General features: G+C 37.4%; 6 protein-coding genes across 7 annotated transcripts; 4 read left to right on the top strand and 2 right to left on the bottom strand.

Annotated features, from left to right (window-relative positions):
- Window positions 1-347: 347 nt before the first annotated feature.
- Window positions 348-1,968, top strand: LOC9325674 (4-hydroxyphenylpyruvate dioxygenase). Its single transcript, XM_002892303.2, has 2 exons — window positions 348-1,563; window positions 1,671-1,968. The coding sequence occupies exons 1-2, from the start codon at window positions 401-403 to the stop codon at window positions 1,843-1,845; spliced, it is 1,338 nt and encodes a 445-aa protein (XP_002892349.1). The 5' UTR covers window positions 348-400; the 3' UTR covers window positions 1,846-1,968.
- LOC9328411 (putative methyltransferase NSUN6) lies at window positions 1,861-6,210 on the bottom strand. The gene is made up of 12 exons (XM_002889563.2): window positions 5,892-6,210; window positions 5,339-5,627; window positions 4,976-5,123; window positions 4,440-4,577; window positions 4,256-4,318; window positions 3,961-4,082; window positions 3,560-3,791; window positions 3,076-3,287; window positions 2,698-2,798; window positions 2,480-2,561; window positions 2,276-2,337; window positions 1,861-2,146 (listed from the first exon to the last, which is right to left on the bottom strand). Exons 1-12 carry the CDS (start codon window positions 6,128-6,130, stop codon window positions 2,035-2,037), a joined length of 1,800 nt encoding a protein of 599 aa, XP_002889609.1. The 5' UTR covers window positions 6,131-6,210; the 3' UTR covers window positions 1,861-2,034.
- A 73-nt stretch (window positions 6,211-6,283) lies between these two features.
- LOC9328410 (3-hydroxyisobutyryl-CoA hydrolase-like protein 5) lies at window positions 6,284-9,876 on the top strand. Of its 2 annotated transcripts, XM_021013576.1 has the most exons (17): window positions 6,365-6,457; window positions 6,676-6,694; window positions 6,831-6,900; window positions 6,996-7,076; window positions 7,163-7,231; window positions 7,311-7,374; window positions 7,468-7,541; window positions 7,621-7,704; window positions 7,791-7,875; window positions 7,959-8,044; window positions 8,269-8,390; window positions 8,509-8,569; window positions 8,649-8,747; window positions 9,054-9,155; window positions 9,273-9,314; window positions 9,409-9,515; window positions 9,624-9,855. In XM_021013576.1, exons 3-17 carry the CDS (start codon window positions 6,868-6,870, stop codon window positions 9,670-9,672), a joined length of 1,158 nt encoding a protein of 385 aa, XP_020869235.1. In that variant the 5' UTR covers window positions 6,365-6,457; window positions 6,676-6,694; window positions 6,831-6,867; the 3' UTR covers window positions 9,673-9,855. The 2 variants fall into 2 exon arrangements, with proteins under 2 accessions (XP_020869234.1, XP_020869235.1); XM_021013575.1 differs by lacking the exon at window positions 6,676-6,694 and having other exon boundaries at window positions 6,284-6,457; window positions 9,624-9,876.
- Window positions 9,877-9,965: 89 nt separating this feature from the next.
- LOC9328409 lies at window positions 9,966-11,957 on the top strand. The gene is made up of 2 exons (XM_002892301.2): window positions 9,966-10,382; window positions 10,495-11,957. The coding sequence occupies exons 1-2, from the start codon at window positions 10,101-10,103 to the stop codon at window positions 10,597-10,599; spliced, it is 387 nt and encodes a 128-aa protein (XP_002892347.1). The 5' UTR covers window positions 9,966-10,100; the 3' UTR covers window positions 10,600-11,957.
- On the bottom strand, window positions 10,804-12,075 carry LOC110225033 (peroxisomal and mitochondrial division factor 2). The gene has a single exon (XM_021013577.1). The coding sequence runs from the start codon at window positions 11,886-11,888 to the stop codon at window positions 10,920-10,922; it is 969 nt and encodes a 322-aa protein (XP_020869236.1). The 5' UTR covers window positions 11,889-12,075; the 3' UTR covers window positions 10,804-10,919.
- Window positions 12,076-18,568: 6,493 nt separating this feature from the next.
- On the top strand, window positions 18,569-21,563 carry LOC9325673 (glycerol-3-phosphate acyltransferase 1). The gene is made up of 2 exons (XM_002892300.2): window positions 18,569-20,208; window positions 20,475-21,563. Exons 1-2 carry the CDS (start codon window positions 19,324-19,326, stop codon window positions 21,342-21,344), a joined length of 1,755 nt encoding a protein of 584 aa, XP_002892346.1. The 5' UTR covers window positions 18,569-19,323; the 3' UTR covers window positions 21,345-21,563.
- The last annotated feature ends 18 nt before the right edge of the window (window positions 21,564-21,581 follow it).

The following is a 21,581-nucleotide window of genomic DNA, read 5'->3' as shown; positions in this document are numbered from 1 at the left end:
GTCTCCAATCTCAAACACCACCAAAACTATCGAATTACCAAACACTAGATTTCATGTTTGCCTCGTCCATATAATATGGTTGGATAGTAGTTTTCATTCGTTTTTTTGATATTCTAAACGGTAGATAGGTCTTACACGTCAGCATTCTGTAACTGGACAAGGATCAGCCAAAGAGGAAGCAGGGAGATCCATCACGGAACGTTATCTTTGAATCAACATCTGACCGTACACGTGTACCCTCCGATGTCCACTAACAGTCCACATCTGTTGACCTGACATTCTCAGACACACACGAGACGATCTTTTTTCCTTTCTTACCTCTAAAATACTAATTTTAATCAATAAAATCCGTCGTATTGTTGTGTTACGTTGAGCTGGAATAGCAGAGTTGGTGAAATCAATGGGCCACGAGAACGCTGCCGTTTCGGAGAATCAACACCATGATGACGGCGCTGCGTCGTCGCCGGGATTCAAGCTCGTCGGATTTTCCAAGTTCGTTAGGAAGAATCCAAAGTCTGATAAATTCAAGGTTAAGTGCTTCCACCACATCGAGTTCTGGTGCGGCGACGCCACCAACGTCGCTCGTCGCTTCTCCTGGGGTCTCGGGATGAGGTTCTCCGCCAAATCCGATCTCTCCACTGGAAACATGGTTCACGCCTCTTACCTACTCACCTCCGGCGACCTCCGATTCCTTTTCACTGCTCCCTACTCCCCGTCTTTCTCCGCCGGAGAAATTAAACCGACAATGACAGCTTCTATCCCAAGTTTCGATCACGTCTCTTGTCGTTCCTTCTTCTCTTCACATGGTCTCGGCGTAAGAGCCGTTGCGATTGAAGTAGAAGACGCAGAGTCAGCTTTCTCCATCAGTGTCGCTAATGGTGCTATTCCTTCGTCGCCTCCTATCGTCCTCGACGAATCAGTTACGATTGCTGAGGTTAAACTATACGGCGATGTCGTTCTCCGATATGTTAGTTATAAAGGCGGAAACACCGATAAATCTGAATTCTTGCCAGGATTTGAGCCTGTGGAGGATACGTCGTCGTTTCCATTGGATTACGGTATACGTCGGCTTGACCACGCCGTGGGTAACGTTCCGGAACTTGGTCCGGCTTTGACTTATGTCGCGGGGTTCACTGGTTTCCACCAATTCGCAGAGTTCACAGCAGACGACGTGGGAACCGCCGAGAGCGGTTTAAATTCAGCGGTGCTGGCTAACAATGATGAAATGGTTCTTCTGCCGATTAACGAGCCAGTGCACGGTACGAAGAGGAAGAGTCAGATTCAGACGTATTTGGAACACAACGAAGGCGCAGGGCTACAACATCTGGCTCTGATGAGTGAAGATATATTCAGGACCCTGAGAGAGATGAGGAAGAGGAGCAGTATTGGAGGATTCGACTTCATGCCTTCTCCTCCGCCTACTTACTACCAGAATCTGAAGAAACGGGTCGGCGACGTGCTGAGCGATGAACAGATCAAGGAGTGTGAGGAATTAGGGATTCTTGTAGACAGAGATGATCAAGGGACGTTGCTTCAAATCTTCACAAAACCACTTGGTGACAGGTACAGTTCATTTGATGTAAAACATGTTACACTTCCCTAACAATCCAATGGATGATAAACATATTACAGTTTACTAAGCAATCTCTTGTTTACGATTGTGTTAATAGGCCAACGATATTTATAGAGATAATCCAGAGAGTAGGATGCATGATGAAAGATGAGGAAGGGAAGGCTTACCAGAGTGGAGGATGTGGTGGCTTTGGCAAAGGCAATTTCTCTGAGCTCTTCAAGTCCATTGAAGAGTACGAGAAGACTCTTGAAGCCAAACAGCTTGTGGGATGAACAAGAGGAAGAACCAACTAAAGTGTTGTCTAATTAATGTATAACTGCTTTATGTTATCAAAACAATATTATACATCTCATTTAAAAACGAGATCAATCAAAAAATACAATCTAAAATTCAAAGACAAATGTATAAACCACCATTTTTTTGTGGGAATGTCTTGGATAAGGAATCAGCATTTTGAGATCCTAATCCTTGGGGCCGACGCTGAACTTAGCTATAAAGAACCCGATGGTATCGAGCTCAGATGATGGGTCGAATTTCTGAACCATTTCTTCTTCACCAGGTTTTAACCACTCCCTGCAAAACATCACTCGGTTTTGTTAATTGGAATTTATAGTCCGTAAATGAGAGCCATCTCTTCTTATCATCATCAATATATTTTAAGCTATGCTTTGTTGATTGACCCTAATGGGTATATATACTTACTCGATATATCCGTCGGGGAATTCACATCGACCAACTAGACCAGGTCCTCCAATCCTAGGATGCTTCAACAAGACAGAACCACATGAAGATACATTAGAACAACGAACAAGATCCTAATTCAATATTTGCAAAGATCTCAAACAGTTTCTTAGATGTTTTATGTGCTTTGAACTTGACAACGAAAGGGGTATTTTAGATCCAAACCTGTGGTGCTAAAGAAAGAAATCTGTATTTATCTAGAGCATAGCGAACCACAGCCTCATTCTCGCTAGGGTTAATCGTGCACCTAGCAAAATGGCAAACAAATTATCCCAGGTAAGATTGCAGTAACTCTCAGTTCCTCAAGACTGTGACTGAGCTGCATAGCTTGGATAATGCATATTCAGAATTTAACAGATTTCAGATTATGTTCGCATACTTACGTTGAGTATACGAGAATTCCACCAACGCGAACCAATTGAACAGCCTGGTCCAACATTTTCCGCTGGTACCGTCCATGGTCTCTCAAAGATATGACAGTCTCCTACAAGAAATAAGCAAATTCATTCCACAAGTTACCACCCTCTGAAAAATCTTAGAAACATGAAGAAGGAGGAAACACAGGTTTTACTCTGAATTACTACAAACACTTAAGATTTTGGTCTACATGTATATCAGTATATATATTGCTTCAAGAAGTTACTAGAAATCATATTTCCGCCACATCCAAGTGCTTAAGCTAAGGCTAAATCACATGTTGACACAAAAACTACAATGTGTACACGTTGTTAACTCATGCGAAGTAGATACTTTTATCTTACCAGTCCAGCGAAAAGACGAGGTCTCAAGCCAAGGGCAGAACAAGGAGCATCTAAAAGAACCCTATCGAAACTATCAGGCGGGAAACCTTGTGACTTTCCAACCCTTCCACCTTGGCATTGAGTTCTTCCGCGACCATTTTTCAACCTTCCTTTATTCTTCCTGATGTCAGCTTGGCTAACATTATTCCCTCCATTTGTCTGTTCAGGGCTGGCTAAAACATGGGTGATAAAATGGGAAAATCAGGCTTAGTTTTTGAAAACAACCGGAAAATACATATAGGAATACACATGCATACACGTGAGATAATGGGCTACAGATACCAATTTAGTAAAGTTATGTTCTGTATCTGTTTGATGCCAAAGTCATAACTAAGGTCAAACATGGCAAATTTGTTGAGGTACTCTCACCTAGTAAATAAAGAGGCCAACATTTGGAAGAAAACAACTAAACCAAGCAAACACTATGAGAGAGTAGCTTAATTACCATTTTCCTCCCATGATTTGTCAGCCTTGGATTTTCTAGAAGCAAGTGATGTCATTTCTTCTCTTGATGATAATTCAGAATGGCTGGTCATGGAACTATTATTATCACTGTTAACTATTGTTGTGGAATCATTGGGTGGGTTTGGAATACAGACAGATTTTAGTGCATCCAATTTACATGTAGTTATGCAGCTTAATCCCATTTCAGCAGACAATTTTTGGACATTCAGCACCTGCGTTTTGGAAAACAGTAAACGAACTAATTAGAGCATGTAATTTTGCAATCCAAACCAGAAATTGTGTTTTGTGTTCTAAGCCTTCAATGTAAATTGGCAAGCAAGTCAACCCCAACAGAAATCATGTCTGTTTCAATAAATATTACTTAATCATAAGAAACTGAACCTTGTTATGAGATCTATCTGCTGCCACTATCTCTCCCTCATCATTCATAAGTATAGCAATTGCAGTAGTCTTCCCTCCAGGTGCTGCACACATATCTAATATTCTCTCCCCTTTCTGAGGATCTGTGCAGCCAAGATAAGAATTTAGGATCTCGTCAATCTTGTATTACTGTGGCCTTCTCATCGTATCTACTATCTAGGATCTACTTTATTTGAATTATGGACATTTGTAAACTAAATCATTAAAAGGGGTGAATGGATAAGCATACTGTAGGCCGAAAATTAATATGACTTACCAAGAGCATGAGCAACAATAATACTTGGCAGGTTTTGAAGAAAGATTTCCCCCTCAAGGACATCTAAGGAGCGAAAACGACAATGTAAGAGCAATGCCCCATGATGAGATAAGATACTGAGAGTCATAAATTGTAAGCTGAAGTACAAAGCAAACCTAGAGCTAGAGCAAAAGAAGAATCTTACTATGTAAAGAAGGCAATCTGAAAACTCTATTGCTCAAATCCACCGCAATTCCATGAGGAACACGAAACATCCCAGCCCTTGACAACATAGCTGTTCCCATGCCGATATATAGTCCACTGCGTTCACGATAGTAAGGATCTACAATTACATTTCAACTGTTTTGAGTTAAAAACATTGCACAAGATTTGTTAGTTGGCAACCCTAAAACTTATATAACAACCATGGACAATATAGCACTTTCAAGACAAGCTACTGGAGAGCAAGCTTATCCAATACGAATGGTTTACTGAGGAAAACTACTCTTTAAAATTTGAATGCATTCCAGAGAATTGTATGACTCTTTTGGCTGCCATAATTTGTTACTCATATAATAGCACCTTTGATCAATTACAACCTAACACGTAAAACTCTTAATAAATCAAAGACCTATTCTTCGGGTTTCAGTTACTGTGAAACAAAGTAATGGTCAATCATATGATAGGTTCCTGCACTTATTTTATAGTGACCAAAGCAAAAGAAACAATTCTGATTCTTGCCTGTTGACAGACCCTGGAGAGTGGTCCCACGAGTCATATTAACACTCCAGTCACCTTCATCACCAGGTTGTTCCATAGCAACACAGACAGCAACCGCATCTCCTTTCTCAACATGGGCAGTGCAAGCCAGTACACCTGGAACATAGACCTACCAAAGGAGCCATAAGAGAAATAAGTACATATTTGTTCACTTAAAGCCCGGAGTTTCTCACCTAGATTGTCAAAAACTATAACGAAATACAACCAAGATAGGGATTCATATTCCAAACCAACTCCCAACAGCATAGTAACAGGATAGAAGCTTAGCCTCTCAATGGAATACCTTAAGCCCGAATAATTTCATTGAGAGAAAGTCAAGGTTACCTGGGCTCCTCTTAGAACTGCTTCAGCACACTTCCTGCTCACTAGTACCTCCTTGGGAGGGATTTCAAGACCAGAGTCATATTCAATTCTATGTGGGCCTGAACCATTGACCAAAACAACATAATCCAAACCAGGTATCTGACACTTGGCGATGGGACTACTTCCATCTGGTTGTACAAGCTTCAAGCCCTCCTCCGAATCGTTTAAAATTTTTGTAAGCTTTTCGATAACAGCATCACTTGTTGTTTTAACTGTGTTCACCCTAATGCAGGAGTAGGAAGATGGGCGCCTAATATGGAACAAAAACAAAAAAAAAATATATAAGAGTCGAGCATAATGTACCAACACTAACTAGTGCAGACGCAAGAAGAATGTGAGAAAGTTTTTTAATTCAGTTACTATAGCTAGACTTAAAAACTGGATAATATGAAGTAGAAGCTCACACACATCACAACAACCAAAAGAGACAAAATCAATTCGATTAAGGAGAAATTCGGGAGTAATGTTGCTTTAGAAGTAGATGAGAATGATAGACAGTTGAGAAGATAAGTACGTGAGAGCCTTTGAAATGCGAGCAAAGTGATCAGGTCCATAAGCTTTAGTGAAGTAGTCTTCCACTTGAGGATTCCATCGCAGTACCGGATCATAACAGTAACGCTCCGAATCGGAAGGCTCCATCTCCATCTGATGAGAGATAGAGCGTAACTGAGAAACAGAGGAGAAGAAGGTCGTGGCTCTGGTTAAGCAAGTGGTGAGCAAAGAGGGTTTTAGCAGAACCCTCGCTTTACTCATTCAAGGCGGAAGAGAGAAAAAGAGCTCCTTGAAGAAGAAGGGAAGATACTTGTTTTTAGAGCTTTAATGGTGGATGGGCCTTTGGTTGCAAAGAGTAAGCCCATCAGATTCATCTGCTTGTTTATTTACTTTTGTATAAAAAGGTCCAAAAATGTTAGGTAGAAGAAGCTAAAAGGTTTGATGAGAGAGTCTTTTCCTACCAAACCCCTCCTGTGTGATGATTATTAGCTTCACCTGCCATTTTCACAATGACTGAACAAATAATACTCAGAGGTTATATAAATGGGACAGTTGGAGCTCCATTCCTCACCAGACCCCTTTTGCAAGGTTATCCCTTTTTCTCTCTCTCTCTCATTTGATTTCACTTTTAGCTTCTTCACTTTTGTGAGAGGTTGTTGGGTTTAGGTTTTGCCACTTTTATGTATTCGTTTTTATCCATTTATTCGTTGCTTGGAAGAGTAGAATTTTAGTTTGAAATGCTCATTCTACGATCATAAAGTTTATATTTTGAATAGAGTTTGTGTTCTTGTTTTTGGTGGATGCAGTATAGAACAATCTTGGGAGGTTTGTAAGTTCGTAAATTTTGGCATTTGTCACATTGGGTCTGAAGTTTTGTGGAATTTCTTGCCAGTGTAGTTTGGTCGTTTGAGATCGTTTTTCATATCCGACTCTTTCAAACTCATGTGCTTTTTTTTACCAGATTAGTAAGTTGTTGTTGACGTTTGAGAAAGCTGGAGATGTCTCAAGGAGATCAAAACATTGATGAGCCGGTAATCTTTCCTTTTTCAGTCTTTATACTGTGTATTCTTCTTCATGATTCAGTCGTAAACCATCATCAAACGTTTGGAATCTGGCACTCTTACAGGTTGTTATTGAGGAAAAAGGTTCTGTGAGATTGACTGTTCTAAACCGCCCTCGTCAGCTGAATGTCATCTCTCCGGAAGTGGTACTTTAAGATTTAAGATCAGAAGCTGATAATATTGTCCTCTTCTAGATGCTGAAAGCCGCCTAATCGAAAAATTTGAAACTCAGGTCCTCAAGCTTGCAGAATATCTCGAATTGTGGGAGAAGGATAACCAAACAAAGCTGATATTGATCAAGGTTTGATTTTTTTGGTCATTGGCTGTTGATGATTTTCTACTACTGTAGATTAATTTCTTAACATAGCTTATTTGTGCAGGGTGCAGGTAGAGCTTTCTCCGCCGGTGGTGATCTAAAGGTGTTTTATCACGGCCAGGAATCAAGTAAGAAGCTAACAGAATCATCATGTTTTATCAAAAATAACACATTCGAAGAGATTTTGACATAACTGAAGGATGATATGTCGTTTTTAACAGAGGATTCTTGCCTTGAGGTTGTTTACCGGATGTACTGGCTTTGCTATCATATCCACACATACAAGAAGACACAGGTGGGTTTTAGTATTGCTCCAAATTTCATTGTATGAAAGTGTCTTCTTGAGGAGTATTTAACTGAATGGAATTGTATAGGTTTCTCTTGTTAATGGAATATCGATGGGTGGAGGTGCATCATTGATGGTTCCAATGAAGTTTTCAGTTGTGACAGAGAAAACTGTGAGTTTTAAGTTTAGTCTGCTTCACATTTTATTTGTGTATAATGGCACAGTAACAAGTATAGCTTTAACTACTTTCATTGATAGGTTTTCGCGACTCCAGAAGCAAGTTTCGGGTTTCACACTGATTGCGGGTTCTCCTACATCCATTCACATCTTCCTGGTCATTTAGGTAACTGCTAAACCAGTAAAAAAAAACAAATGTTGTTTCCAGCTAGGCATTGGCGAATATCTTATGTACTTTGAGTTTTGCAGGAGAGTTCTTGGCTTTAACTGGGGCAAGATTGAACGGCAAAGAACTTGTAGCAATTGGAATGGCAACACATTTTGTACCTTCTGGTGTGAGTGTTTGAGAATGCTTTCCTTAGATTTGATTGATTTAGGATGTACATATATCCGCTAATGTTATTGAGCTGTCTTGCAACTTTACATTTATCATCTGAAACTTTAGCAATGTTTTTGGAATCTCTGACTATTATCCTGGAGCTTGAATGCGGACAGATTCTACAGTTGTTCTAGAAATGATGAGTGGAATGCTTTCTTTCACATCTTTTCTTATTGTCAGAAATTGATGGATCTGGAGGCACAGCTTGTGAGTTTAGACTCAGGAGACGTGGATGTAGTCCGATCCACAATTGAAGAATTCTCCGAGAAAGTCAACATTGACAAAGACAGCATCCTTAACAAGTAAAACATCTTTTATATATATTGCATTTCTTCATGCTTGAGACTCTTTAATCTTTTTCCCCACTGGTGTGTATACGCAAGAAGACGGTATTAACTTTGGGCTATGGCTGATCTGCAGGCAGTCTGTAATCAATGAGTGTTTCTCAAAAGAAAGTGTGAAGCAAATCATACAAGCATTTGTAAGTCTTCCGATTTTCCTGGAACAGAAGTCATTCCGGCTCTATTCATCGGTATGAAATATATCTGGTCCTCTTACAGGAAGCTGAAGCAAGCAAAGAAGGGAATGAATGGATTACTCCAGTCATCAAAGGTCTAAAGCGATCGTCACCCACAGGGTTGAAGATAGTACTGCGATCGGTAATTGTTATTTGTTAGATGATTTCCTTGTTATCATATACTTCTTGGTGTATCTCTCCATTGAAATTTAACGGTGAACAAGAATACCCTGTCAAGTTCATAAAGCACTAATATTGGTTGAGAAAATGGTTTAACTTTCGAGCTAATGTTGTAAAATGGCATAAAGTTGAAGGCTCTGGCCAACAATAATCAGCAATTCTTGTTACGTACTTGTGACATATATGAGTCTATTCTTTCGTAAATTTTTCCCTGCAGATTTCCTCTTAGTGTTGGAATTGAGTGATTCTTGCTGCCTAAATTTTCCAGATCCGTGAAGGTAGGAAACAAACGCTGAGTGATTGCCTGAAGAAAGAGTTTCGGCTCACCGTGAATATCTTGAGGAAAACCATATCCCCTGATATGTATGAGGTAGAAAACAGATGCAAATACTGCAATCATTTATGGTTTTGCGTTTTAGGAAATCGTAGCATCATGATACTATTACTACTGTATATTCTTTTTCTGATTCTGTGTAATAACTCGCAGGGTATAAGGGCTCTGACCATAGACAAAGACAATTCTCCAAAGGTATGTGTCCACTCGAGAAAGCAATATTTGAGTTACTTAGAACCGAAATCGCATCTTACATACTTACAAGCTTCTATGATTGGGTTTGGTGCAGTGGAATCCAGCGACATTAGATGAGGTGGATGACGAGAAAATCAACTCGGTGTTGAAGCCCTTTGAGGATGATATTGAGCTTCAAATCCCTGAAACAGAAGAAAACAGGTCGGTTTAAGGGATAGTAAACCCAACTCTGAAACTTTCTTTTGAACTGAAGGATTCCTGAGAAAACAATCCCTTATGTTTTGATAATGTGCCATTGGAAATTCACAGGTGGGGAGGCAAATACGAGACTTCAGGCTATGCATCTGTAAGAGGATAGTATAGAGCATGTGTTCCAGTTTCAAAACTTTATCCTACAAACTGAAACTCCACGTGTGTTGTATTATTACATAATGTGTTGCTTGAGGCTCAGACTCATGCAGCGATGATTAAATAAGGTTTATGTATGTGTAAAACATTGGTCGCCTTGATATAATTAGAGCGCAGGTGTTTTTACCAATAATAGTCAATAGTAGTTATCATTTTCAAATGATGTCTTCTCCACACAAACAAAACTAATCAGCAGTTTAATATTAGTGTTAAGATTAGATAAAGGAAGTCACGTTTAGGACGTTGAAACAGCCGCGGCCAATTTGGACAGCTCTAAATTTGCCCCTTTTATCTCTCACTATATATCTCTCCTCTTTTTTTTCTTATAATTTCCTACGTCTGGTCGAATAAAACACGCAACAGAGACAGAGTAAAACAATGGCCGACTCCCTTTTGCAAAAGGCCACCTCTGCCCTTGGTGAAGCCAAACAAACCGTTATCGCCTCTGCTGAAAACGCCAAGACCGATGTCGTGAAGGATGCAGTTGACAATGTGGTGTCAAGAGGCATAGATGGAGCCAAAACCCTGTTGCACGGATTGGAGGAGAAGAAAGGTGAAGTCTCCTCCAAAATCTTGGGCGCTGTTACACACTTTACCGGTAGCGCTGACTCAGCAGCCACAACCGCAAACCGTGACTTACCCGTATCCACAGACGATCAGGTTCCAATCGAAACACCAAAAGAAAACTTCAAATTCTTATATATCTTGGGCCAAAATTAGATAGGAGACAAAGACAAGAGTCTAATAATACTCGTATTTAATATAATTGCAGCCACTCCTAGCGGCAGGTGATCGTGAGGTCGAGACGCCATGGTGGAAGAACTGTTGTGGAGTTCTTGATCTTCTCAAGGCATCATCATCGTCATCAGCTACTTGAAGAAACAGAGGAGAGAAAAAGATCCCACCCAGTTTTCAAACTATGTTCTGAGTATTTACTTCCGTTTTCTTGAGAGTGATTTCGGATTGTGTCGTTTACTTTTAATTCCTCTTGCTGTTTTTCATAAACTTGTGGTTTTTTTTTTCAATCTTTTGATTGTTGCCAAGAACATTTGTAATGAAGAAAAAGTAAGCAAACACACAATAAAGAAGACTCCAAAATTGTGAAACCAATCAAATTCTCGAGCACAGAACAAGAAAGTTACGTAGGAAACACTTTTGAAACAAAGAAATCAAATTCATATAAAGTCTACCTCGAAATCAACCCCTCCTCGAGTGGTAAATGTAGCAGACAACAGCTGCTCCCGCCACTGCAACTGCAACCGCTGCCAAAGCTCCACCAGAACCAGCACTAGTCACAGTCGGCGACCATGACTTGAACTCAATACCATTAAGGGGCTCAACCATATTCTTCAATCCACTGATCATCTTCTCAGCATCATCCATCTGTTTCTGTAACTCCACAATCTCTGATTCCAAAGCCACCACCTTCTTCTCTGAATCTTTCAACGCCTCTTCCACAACCATCTTCTCTGAAATCCACTTCTGCAACTCTGCTTTCCCTTTAGCTACATCTGATTCCAAACTCTTAATCTTCTTCTTCAAATCATCCACCTCCTTCTCCTTACTGTCAATCTTCTCCCTCATCTCTTCCTCTGCTCGGAACTTTTTGTTCTTCTCCTCTAACTCCTTCACCTCCAAAGCACCAAGCTTTGTCTCCAATTCCTTCATTCTCTTCTCATTCTCCTCCTTAACAGTCCTTAAACCAGCGACCTCTTTCTCCAATTCCTCAATTCCATCACCTCTCTGTGAAATCTCAGAACGGAGCTTCTCCGCCTCCGCCGTAACGTCTTCTCCTTCCGTCTTTGCCGTGATCAGTTCATGCTGCAACCGTGCAACTTCGGTCTCTAACTCCGAAGCTCTCGAAGCTATGGCTTCAAGAACCTTCCTCTCCTCATCGGACTTGTCAATCTCTCGCTCCATCTCACCCATCTTACGCCTGGCCTTGGATTCGGCTCCTCTCAGCTCCTCGATCTCCGCCTTCAAGCTCTCGATTTTACGACTGATTTCATCGTTATCTCTGGCCAGTTCCTGATTCAGAGACTCGAGCTGTCCGATCTTACGATTCAGTTCCGTGGACTTGCCGTCATCGGCTTGTTGATCAGAATCGAAGAAACTCTCATCCTCCTGCCCAGTCGCTTCGCCGTTGAAGCTCCTCTCTTCCGCCATCTCCAGCAACAGCGAGAAAAAGGATCGGAAAATCGAATCGAAGGAGGAAAGTGATAAACCCTAAAGATGCTCGCTGAAAAAACCAACTCAAATAGAGGAAATTGGGCAAGGAAAGTTTCGATTTTTCTTTTATCGAAAAAAAAAACGAAGAAAGGTTTCGACTTTTTCTCTGATTCTCGTAAACAAATAATAAAAGGATATAAGCCTTTAACTTTCTGCGATTTCGATGCAATTAGGGTTTTGGGTTGCCCACAGAGCAATCTTAACCGATCAAGTCTGATCTGATACGAATGGACGGCTAAAAATCAAAGGAAACAGTCCGATTTGGTAATGCAATGATTCGGAGAAAAAGGTTTAAAGTTTTCTAAGCACGTGTACACTACCTTTGTTATTTGTTCTTCGGAAAAAAGGTTTAAAGTTTCTAAGATTTTTGTTCTTTTTCTATTAACAAATTATATATGCATACATATACATTGATTATTTCAAAAAAAAGTTGATTGTTTCAATATACGAATGTTCAACTGTAATCGTGGATGGTCGTATTAGAATTAACCAACCAATATCCTAATCATAGTATATAGCTTGTAAGCTTAGATTTATGTTTTGCTGAATGCCAAAAAATTCAATTTCTTAAAGAAATATTTGTGGATTACGAAAATATCAAAACCTAATAGTAATATTCGAAGACTCTTCAACTTTCAGGTCATATGAAACTCGAGAAAATTTAGAAAACATAGCTAGCGCATAATAAGTTTTAAGTGTTACATGTTTAGTGTTTGTGAGTGTCTTTTTTTTCTTTTCTTTCTGGAATGTAATATTTTCCGATGACAATTTGGATATCGATTATAGATGTAATTTATGAAAATTAAATGATATTCGGTTTGTTTACTTTTAGTCAATAAAAATGATCCCATAGCCTACCAAAAAATAAAAAAAGGTCCCATAGAGAAAAATACAGTATGTAGATGTGTTGATTTGGGCTTTTTACTGAAGCTTATTTAATTTAATAAAGGGCCCATAAATTTCGGCACGTATAAATGATTTGCGAATTTAGGAGGCCCAGCTTAGTCTCTGCTCTCTAGTTAGCGATCTTACATAAAAAATATCATACGTATCGCTTCACTTTGATAAGAATCTCTCGAACCTACTTAAATTCCAAATTGGACCAAACCAAGTGAAACATATTTTAGTGTAACCAAACCCGAGCTAGAAGTTTTTAATAATTATATCAAACCGCACCCAAACCAGAGCTAAAAAGGTTTGATTTCGGTAAAACATGAACTAAACTGAACTGAATTTTATTTTAATTGCCTATGTATCCCTTAGGTCACACTACATTTGATCGTTATGGTAAGAGTTGTTGTCGTAGCAAATTTCTTCACCAACAATACTGACCTCCTCCTTAAGCCACATGTATCATACATGATACATGTCTCATCAGTAGAAAGTAGAAACAGTACACATAATGTAATGAGAACAAGTCGGGAGATCTATTTAATTATTTGATTAGAGATGATGTTGTACAGAATATATATACATTAATAATAATATACAAAAATTTGGCATATTAAATTATTATAGTAGCGCCAAGGGGACTGCGCAATAAATAAATACCATGAGCCGTTTTCTTTTTGTGGTCTATCTACAACTTTAATGAGCTCAAATGTACAAATTTCACTTATGATGATACCAGCATATAGTTTGACCACAAATCCAATATAAAACAACCGACCAAATATTTTCAGTTATTTCTTATACTGCAAGCTTGAAATAATGTCCCATTGTTTTAATTCCTTGTTATCTTGAAATGATGGGTTGTTAAATGTTATAAATTGTGCGGTGGTTGTGAAAATCTGTATATTTGAGCCAAGAGCATAAAGTGCATGATATAAGTTCGTAGAAAACCCACCCAAAAAATGAAAAAAATGGTTTTTGTAAAGTGCTTAAGCAAAACATTCAACGAAATCGGCATGCTCTTAACTACCTCACCAATTATATTTTTTTCCGCAACATTTGCATGCACGTTTCTCCTCCATTAGATTCTTTGTTCAAATTTATTTTATTGCCACAAGCAATAAAATAATAAATAAATAAATGGAAAATATATAGTCAACATGCATTTTCTCGTTAGTCACCTACCCGACCAGTCTCACTAATATTGTTGCGTACTGCCTGAGGAGGAAACTCCTTTTTTCTCGTTTCTGTATTGGGCGGTAAAAAAAATTCAAAAGTCGTTGATTTGAACCGAGGCTTTATGGGTTTATGGTTTTAACATATGCTTTGAATGACTAGTTAATTAGTCAAACGTTCCAAAACTATCGTTACATGTATGGGAACAAATATATAACATGTTAATAAATGGTATTAAGTTCCATGTATTGGTTGATGTCACAAGTCGTGTTCCATTGTTTGTCTACTGATGACCAATCTTCAATTTCTAACAATATATTCGTGTTTTTAGCTTCATCGGCTCACTAACTAGACCGGATCAAAAATAGTTGACTTTATGCAACAACACTAATTGAGACTCGAATTTATATCCTTTTACAATGGATGGAAAATATACATCCACAACCACCCAAAATTATTAACACATGTTAAATCGAATCTAATTTAGATCATTAGCTATTATAAGATACTTAATTAGACCATTCCATTGCATAACTTTTGTAGATGTCTTAACATAAATTTAATTATAAATTATATAATGGGTGTCTAAAAGACAATAAGAATTCAGTAAAAATGTTTTGATGAAGACACTTTAGATATAGAGTCTCATATATTTTCTAAGGAAATAATTTTACAATATGAACATTTATTTTTTAATTATTTTGTAAGACACTCTCCTCAATATGCCTAATGAAGACGGTCTTAATTAGTGGTGTTGATGATATGTATTCTTCAAGTAAAAAGGAAGAACATGCAAAGATGACGATGATTATTGTCTTTAATTATTGTGAGTTATGGATCTAAGCTATAGATTATAGAAAATAAACTACTTGGAGAATTTTTCAGAAATTAGTTTTATCTTATTTAATTTTGTTGTCAATAGTTTCTTTTATTTTTGTGGTGAAGTCTTGACGATAGCATGCATATGTATCCTTTTTTGGTAACACGCTATGCACGTCAGTGCATGTCTTCAATACTTAGTGGTGTTGACTTTACGTTATAGGGATCTATTTAACCTCACTACGATCCTTAACTGAGAAAAGGGATCTATTTAACCTCACTACGATCCTTAACTGAGAAAAAAAAAAATCCCGTGCAATACTACCGATTTGGATTATATCATTTATATTTATATGTAAACTTCGTTTGTCTCATATAGTCATATGTAATCAATGACAATAACCAAAGCGGTAGTAATACAATTTTACAAGTAGGAAGAATCAAAATCAAAACAGTCCAAAACTACCTGGTAGTCCAGTAACAGGCGATTTGGCTATCCCTGACATTAGTCGGAAAACATTTGAAACTCGGGACAAACAGTATGGTGGTCTTTTGGGGAGAAGTCCACTCTAAAGCACTTCGGTGCGTTTCTATCGGAGCTGACCGGATCAGCCGATAGAATTTATAAAAAAAAAAAAACGGTCCAAAACATATGCCAAAAAAAAAAAAACACGTTGAAGAGGTAAGGATCGATATCGACGTGACTATTTTAAATTGAAATATTCGTTACGTGTACGCGTAAACGACAGCGAGTCTTTTTTTTTTTTTTTTTTTTTTAATGATGATGTTATCCATTTCTATGATTCCATAATTTCCATTACCTATTTACCTTAACATTCAGTTATGCGTACTATCTCAGTAATCAGTATGTATCCGTCGATACTTAGATCTTAGGTTTTGATGCGTATAACTGACTAACTAATTGATATACGCAAATCAATGTGCGTATGGTTTTGACGTTATGATTACCTGATTTGCTACATATCATCTTATATGTAATATAATCATTATATTTCGTTTTCTAAGAAAGGACAACGATATTAATGGGAAACCAGCATGAATACGAATTGAAGAAATGATACCACGCTTACATAAAAAAAAAAAAAAACTCATCATATACATTTCAGGATCTATATGTTCTATCATTCTACGATGTCGAAGATCTAAGAAAAAAGTAAAAAGAAATCGTCATTCTAATTCGTGTATGTTTTGCTTCATTAGAAATATTACAGTATCCATTTGGTTTTTACTATTTTGGGATCTTTTCGATTGAATTAGATAGCAAAATAATGTTTTTAGAAAGTGGACTTTTGAAGAGTTTATATTGGCCTTACCGGCCTAAAGCGGAAGAAACCTAAAAAGTGTAGAAAAAGAGTAAAATGGTATAACTACGAGGAAAACAATGACCGGAAGAAGAGAAAGTCAACGAAAAAGTGGAAAGTTGGTAGAAAGAAGAAACCTGACAACAGAGAGAAGAGAGAAGACGCAATTTTCAAAGCAAAAAAATGGACGAACGTGAAAGGTAAAAAAAAAGGTCCGGCATTTTCATAAACAAGTTTTACGTTTTTATGCATCCAATTCACATTTCTCTATGCCTTCATCAATTTCATTTACTCTTATGTCTGCAGGGTCATTTATTGTTTGACTTTTCCATCTACTATTCATGCATACGTTGACATATTTGCTCATTTATTTATCATAGATCATAACTATGGAATTAGTCTCACATCGATTAAGGTTTCAAATGGTTATCACGAAGCATGGATAGGTAAGCAAAATTTATGCAAACTACATTTACTTTTAGTGATAGCGCGCGACGTTTACAATGGATACAAAAACAAATAAAAAGGATAAACATCCAATTTTCGAATCATACAAGAGTTGCAGTACAATTGAAGATTTAGTGATGTTCGGTTGTATTTGTTATGGTTGCCGACAGAGAGATATGTAAATTTCTTCTGATATCGATATGTTGGTAATTAATTTATCTCACTAAGTTTGGTCCTATTAATTAGCGAAAGTAATGAGACATGTATAGGTAAGGTTAGACTAATAATTGTATATATTATGATTTTGGACTGTACTTGCATTGCATAATATATCATGAGTCATGACATAAGTGGTCGTTGGCTTTAAGATTTGAAGTTCGGTATGTCTCATTTATTCGTAAATGTCATGTCTATTGGTGATAATCAATGCTCGTACGGATAACAAGTTTTACCTGATGCCACACAAAAAAAAAACAAGTTGGATTATTTTTCTTAGAAACATGTATTTTTCCGTAAGTATTTCCAATGTCAAGAAATTTGCATTTCCGATTTCAAATACAAACAAATATATATTTCCAATTCATTCACAATAGTTTTTAAATAAAAACGTTTGGCCATAGATATTTAAACGTTTGTTTGGATGCACTAAGATCATTCAACATTTCCATAAGAACAACACACACAACTTTATTTTTAATATATAGTCAAATATTCAGTTGCAGTCTTTCAGATGATGTGTTATAATAAAAACTCTCCCCTCTTTACGTAAAAGCTGACAATTCTATTACTTATTTCACCTCTCTGAGACTTGTCAAAATTTGATCTATGCATAACTCATATTATTTTTCAACAAAATTTACTTAAAAAGGAAAAAACATTACATTTTGAAAAGTATGCAAATTTGTAGAAAAGAAGGGCCGGTCACCAACTGCGTAACCTAACTTGTTAAAGCTCTTCCATATCTTGGAGTTGGCAGAAAAAAGTGCATCTTTTGAAACTTTGGGAAAAAATCAATATAAACATGCGCGTTAATTATGCGCCTTGTTTGAAAAATCGCTAAACGCTAGTCGGATATTCGGTATGAGTCTAACGATTAATCAAAAAATCGGATTAAAATCAGAGATTAGTCAGAGATTAGTTTTAGGGTTATTTTAATATTTTTAAAAACAATTAATCCAATATTGTTTTCAAAATTGCAGTAAACACATAAAACTGTATTTTAAAGATAATTTTTTCTGATTTTTATTAAAATTTGAACATAAGTTATTGTAAAACATCACAAACTCCCAATTTAAATGATTGCATAACAAAAATAAATTGGGATATGTAAAATTAGGCGGAGAGTAATCAGATTAGGCGGGAAGTAATCGGATTAGGCGGAGAGTAATCGGGTAACTGATTTCTTTAGGGGATTAGTCATTAATCGAGACGGATAGGGTGGACCTAATGATTAAGCGGGGAGTAATCGGGTTAGGTAGATATTTTTAGAACGGGATCGTGTTCACATGAGGTTATGTTAGCATATATTCTGCGATTAGGTTAGGATCAAATTAACTGTTATCCACTATGAAATATATATATATATATATATATATATATATATATATATATATATAAAATAAATGTATATATGGATGACGGTTGACTTATGAGACTATACGTTATAACTTTTTGTTATTAATAAAAGATTAAAAGTGCATGTATATATTATATGGGATAAGAAGATATTTTGTCTTAGGGTTAGTGGCAAACACATATATATATATATATATATATATTTTTTTTTTTTGGATTTCTAACTGATCATATATAGGTTTTCAATGATTGCATTGTAATAAGATTAGTATGGTTGACATGATTTATATGTTGAGCGTCAGATTAAACTTATAAGCAAAAATCCCACATCAAAAGTTTTTTTCGTTTACGATAGTTAATTACATGATTGAATTTCTAGCCTACGTCCTCGCTATTGATACAATAAGTCGACATATTCAACACTTGTGATAATAAGAATTGAAATTCCTAAGCAAATAGCTTAAACACATTATAGTAAACTAAATACTTTGTAATTTTAGAGAAAAATGTGACTCTTTAAGTTTTCATTTTTTTTGTGGCCTTAAACAATTACTTTTTATTTTTGCTAACACATGCAGCATGGCTCTGCCCCAAAGCCTCCAAGTGGAAGCTGAGAAAGCAACGCAACGTTCAACAGTTTTAGTAAAGCGGCCAACTTGCATCATTCACAACATAAATACTACAAAGTGTCATGCGTACTTGCGTAGACGATAATTAATAACCTTGGACTATACGGTACTTTATTATATTAGGTGTATAGGATAATGCATTGTTTCATTCGTTATATAGTATGTGATATCTTGAATTTACGTATGCAAAATATAGGTATAATCATCAACCATAACTTCTTGGGAACAATCAAAAACACATTCTAGCTAATTTTAAGTTTTAAAAATAAAGAAAAAGGATTCATAGACATTGTGGCGTACAGTTAATGCGAGAGAGATGTGTGGGTTAACCAAAATTAAAGAAAAAAAGTTAAAAAGCAAAATAAAAAAAAAAAAAAAAAAAAAGGGTCAACCTTCACACCACCTTTGCACTCGCCTATCATCATCAGTCACTTATATAAAACCTCCTCTGTTACTTCTTTGTCTTCTCCAACACATTTACTCTTCTTCTTCTTCTCTCTCTAAGCCATAGCTATGGTTTTACCAGAGCTTCTAGTGATTCTAGCAGAATGGGTTCTTTACCGTCTTCTTGCTAATTCATGTTACAGAGCTGCTAGAAAGCTTAGAGGCTATGGTTTCCAATTGAAAAATCTCCTAAGCCTCTCTAAATCACAATCTCAACACAACAACTCTCATCATCAACACCAGCAACAACAACAACAAAATCAGCAAAACCAGTCTCTTCAAGATTCTCTAAACCCTATCTTCCCAAGCATTACAAAGTACCAAGAACTTGTAGACAAAAACAGAGCAGGCTCTGTTTCGTCTGATCATCATCTTGATACCTTTGTCTGCGACGTCGATGGTGTTTTATTAAGACAACATTCGAGCAAACACTTCCACACGTTCTTCCCTTACTTCATGCTCGTGGCTTTTGAAGGAGGATCGATCATCAGAGCGATCCTTCTCTTGCTCTCTTGTTCTTTCCTCTGGACTCTGCAACAAGAAACCAAACTCAAAGTCCTCTCTTTTATTACCTTCTCTGGTCTTAAAGTCAAAGATATGGACAACGTTTCTAGATCGGTTCTACCCAAATTCTTCCTCGAGAACTTGAATCTTCAGGTGTACGACATCTGGGCTCGAACTGAGTACTCCAAAGTTGTGTTCACGAGCTTGCCGCAAGTGCTGGTGGAGAGGTTCCTCAGAGAACATCTCAACGCTGATGATCTGATTGGGACTAAACTGCAAGAAATAGAAGTCATGGGGAGGAGATTCTACACAGGCCTAGCTTCTGGGTCTGGTTTCGTCGTGAAACATAAATCAGCTGAAGACTACTTCCTCGACAACAAGAAGAAGCCTGCTCTTGGAATTGGATGCTCTTCAAGCCCACAAGATCACATCTTCATCTCCATTTGCAAAGTAATTTCCTTTCCTTTTAAGGTTTAAAGTTAAATTTCCTACAAGGTCACATCTTCATCTCTGTTTTCTTTACTTTTCAAATTTCACAAAAATAGATCAAATTTTAGAGCTTCTTATTTTGCTCTTGATTTCCCACAACTGCCACAAGATCACATCTTCATTACTATTAGCAAAGTTGCTTCCTTTTTCCATTTTATGTAATTCCCAAATTCACAAAAGTAGATGAAAGTCACTAACTATCAGTTTGTTCTGAATCTCCCCCACAGGAAGCTTATCTTTGGAATGAAGAAGAGTCCATGAACAAGAACAACACACTGCCTAGAGAAAGATACCCAAAGCCATTGATATTCCACGACGGGAGGTTGGCTTTCTTGCCAACACCATTAGCTACATTAGCTATGTTCATATGGCTCCCTATCGGATTCTTCCTCGCTGTCTTCAGGATCTCGGTAGGAGTCTTGCTTCCTTACCATGTAGCCAATTTCTTGGCTTCTATGTCCGGTGTTAGGATCACTTTCAAGACTCATAATTTGAATAACGGTCGTCCAGAGAAAGGTAAAAGTGGAGTCTTGTATGTATGCAACCATAGGACCCTCCTTGACCCAGTTTTCCTCACCACTTCGCTTGGAAAGCCCTTGACCGCGGTTACTTACAGCCTAAGCAAGTTCTCCGAGCTCATAGCACCTCTCAAGACGGTTAGCCTTAAAAGAGATAGGAAGAAAGACGGCGAGGCAATGCAGAGGCTATTAAGCAAAGGAGATCTAGTGGTTTGTCCCGAAGGAACTACTTGTAGAGAGCCTTATCTACTAAGATTCAGTCCTCTGTTCGCTGAGTTAACCGAAGACATTGTTCCCGTGGCTGTTGATGCTCGAGTGAGCATGTTCTATGGGACAACCGCGAGCGGGCTCAAGTGTTTAGACCCTATCTTCTTCCTCATGAACCCTAGGCCGGTTTATTGTCTTGAGGTTTTGAAGAAGTTGCCAAAGGAGATGACTTGTGCAGGAGGCAAGTCAAGCTTTGAAGTTGCGAATTTCATACAGGGAGAACTTGCTAGGGTTTTGGGATTTGAATGCACTAATCTCACAAGGAGGGATAAGTACTTGGTTCTTGCTGGAAATGAAGGCATTGTCAGATAAAATAATCCGAATTTTCATTAGTTTTGTTTGTTTGTTTGAAAAGCAAAATATTATTGTTATTTCAGGACTTAGATGTTTAATTCTATATGGTTGATTCATTGGCATCATTTCTATTTCTTATCACTCGGGACCATTGATATGTATTGGAAATGTTTGCTTTATATGATTTTGTTTCTGGATTTGTATAGTCCATAACTTCAACCTGTCGCTTTAATGCCATCAATTTTATACTATAAC

Source organism: Arabidopsis lyrata (assembly GCF_000004255.2).
Source record: "Arabidopsis lyrata subsp. lyrata unplaced genomic scaffold ARALYscaffold_1, whole genome shotgun sequence".
NCBI classification, from domain to species: domain Eukaryota; kingdom Viridiplantae; phylum Streptophyta; class Magnoliopsida; order Brassicales; family Brassicaceae; genus Arabidopsis; species Arabidopsis lyrata.
This window is presented reverse-complemented; position numbering and strand designations above follow the sequence as displayed.